Genomic DNA, 1,604 nt, shown 5'->3' with positions numbered 1-1,604 from the left:
GGTTGAATTTCAAAGACTTTTTTCATGATTATTCAAGCCATTCCATACTTTTATGACTCTTGATGCCAATCCACTGAAATATGTTCTTTCAGGATTATACTGACGAAGCTACTGAAATGTATTCTTTCATGATTCATAAGGCTAATTTTCTGGAACATATTCTTAGATGAGGGAGACGCTTTTCTCTCTTTCAATAATCCAATGTAATTTAAATCTCTAAACAGATTTTCTGAATTGTCGTATAGAAATTAAATAATGTTATATTTTCATGCAATAGTTTGATTCTAGATTTTGCCATTTAATTTTAACACAAAAAAATTACAACATTTACATAATAGATTCACAATTTCAACTATATCTGAAAAGGGACGTGTTGATTATAGAAAGTGCTGATAGATAACAAGCGATACGCGAATGATAACTTATCGTATACCACAAAGAAAAGGAATCTCAGATAAAATTCAATGTTTTATTTTCGCTGTTTGAGAGAGTTCATCGTGTAATTGATATAATAACTACGTTGTGTTAGTATATTGTGCATAGACTTAGAATTCATCTCAAATGATTAACACGAATTAGCAGTGTTGCAAGCAAGGATTTCAATCACTATGGCGACAACAAGGACAAATAGAAATGCAAGTGTAAGATTTAAACATACAAATTACTCCATAATGTCTGTGTGTGCGCGCATGCATGCTGTATAGTATGCGTAAGAGATTGTGTGTAAGTCTCAGTTTTAGAGCAAGTCAAATCGAAGTGTTTTCTTTTATTTTAGCAGAGAACTCTATACGTAGTAACTTGCCAAGAATCTTTGTTGAAGTACAGACGAGGTAGAACGCCATAGGACTAGCAGCCTCCTCCCAAGTATTGTTGAGGATCTATAGGAAGTACAGTTTTTATTTTATCGTAGGCCAAAGGTCAGTGGGTAACAAAAAAAAAGTTTACGTGCAAGTATGTGCATTTTTTAGCATTTTTAGCTAAAAGGACTAATAAAAACGAAGGCAACGAGAAAATGTATTTATTACGGGTTATAGGAAAGTGGAATCAGTAAATTTTTATTGGAATTTGGGAATACATATTTGAGGTGATGGTAAAATGATAGAAAGGGTATAAACTACGGTGTGTTTGATGAAAAACATCGTGTAGCAGCAACTGGGTAAAGACTGTGAAGAAGTTTAGAGTGTCTACTCTCTACAATATAGAAGCAAACTTCAGATTTAACCATTTTAAATATGAATGTTGAGTATGACAACGGGGAACATTATAGGAATGAACTGTTTTGGGGTATGTTGTTTGAGAAGCAATGAAATTGTTAAAAAATATATGGACGATAGGTACAAAAGGTTAGAGTCGACTAAAATATAGGAAGTGATTTACATGTTCGAGGGTGATGAAGGACTGATTTGGTGTGAAGTGGGTATGCGGCAATGGTGTGACATATCTTCCTGACTGCACAATATCTTTATGGATTCTGTGATGAGAGTTGATACTGGATTGTAGCACGGTAGATATTTACTGATTAAGCAGAGCTGATTAGAGGCCGTGAAGAAAAAGTGTAACAATTGGTAAAAAAGCTTGAAAGTTTTATTAAAACGGTTAATTTG

The 1,604-nt window shown here is 33.5% G+C and overlaps 1 protein-coding gene across 3 annotated transcripts in view; it reads left to right on the top strand.

The window, feature by feature from the left end:
- Nucleotides 1-479: 479 nt before the first annotated feature.
- LOC137618797 (uncharacterized) overlaps nucleotides 480-1,604 on the top strand; it is a 2,948-nt gene continuing 1,823 nt past the window's right edge. Inside the window, exon 1 of one of the 3 annotated variants that reach the window (XM_068349015.1) lies at nucleotides 480-635. In XM_068349015.1, coding sequence (XP_068205116.1) covers nucleotides 609-635 — 27 coding nt within the window. In that variant the 5' untranslated portion in view covers nucleotides 480-608. Of the gene's footprint in view, nucleotides 724-1,604 lie in introns of all 3 variants that reach the window. The other 2 variants (XM_068348998.1, XM_068349008.1) reach the window with 2 other exon arrangements.

The sequence above is a fragment of the Palaemon carinicauda genome, chromosome 2 (assembly GCF_036898095.1).
Source record: "Palaemon carinicauda isolate YSFRI2023 chromosome 2, ASM3689809v2, whole genome shotgun sequence".
NCBI classification, from domain to species: Eukaryota; Metazoa; Arthropoda; class Malacostraca; order Decapoda; family Palaemonidae; genus Palaemon; species Palaemon carinicauda.
The sequence above is the reverse complement of the archived record's forward strand: the minus strand, read 5'-3'. Positions and strand labels throughout refer to the sequence as shown.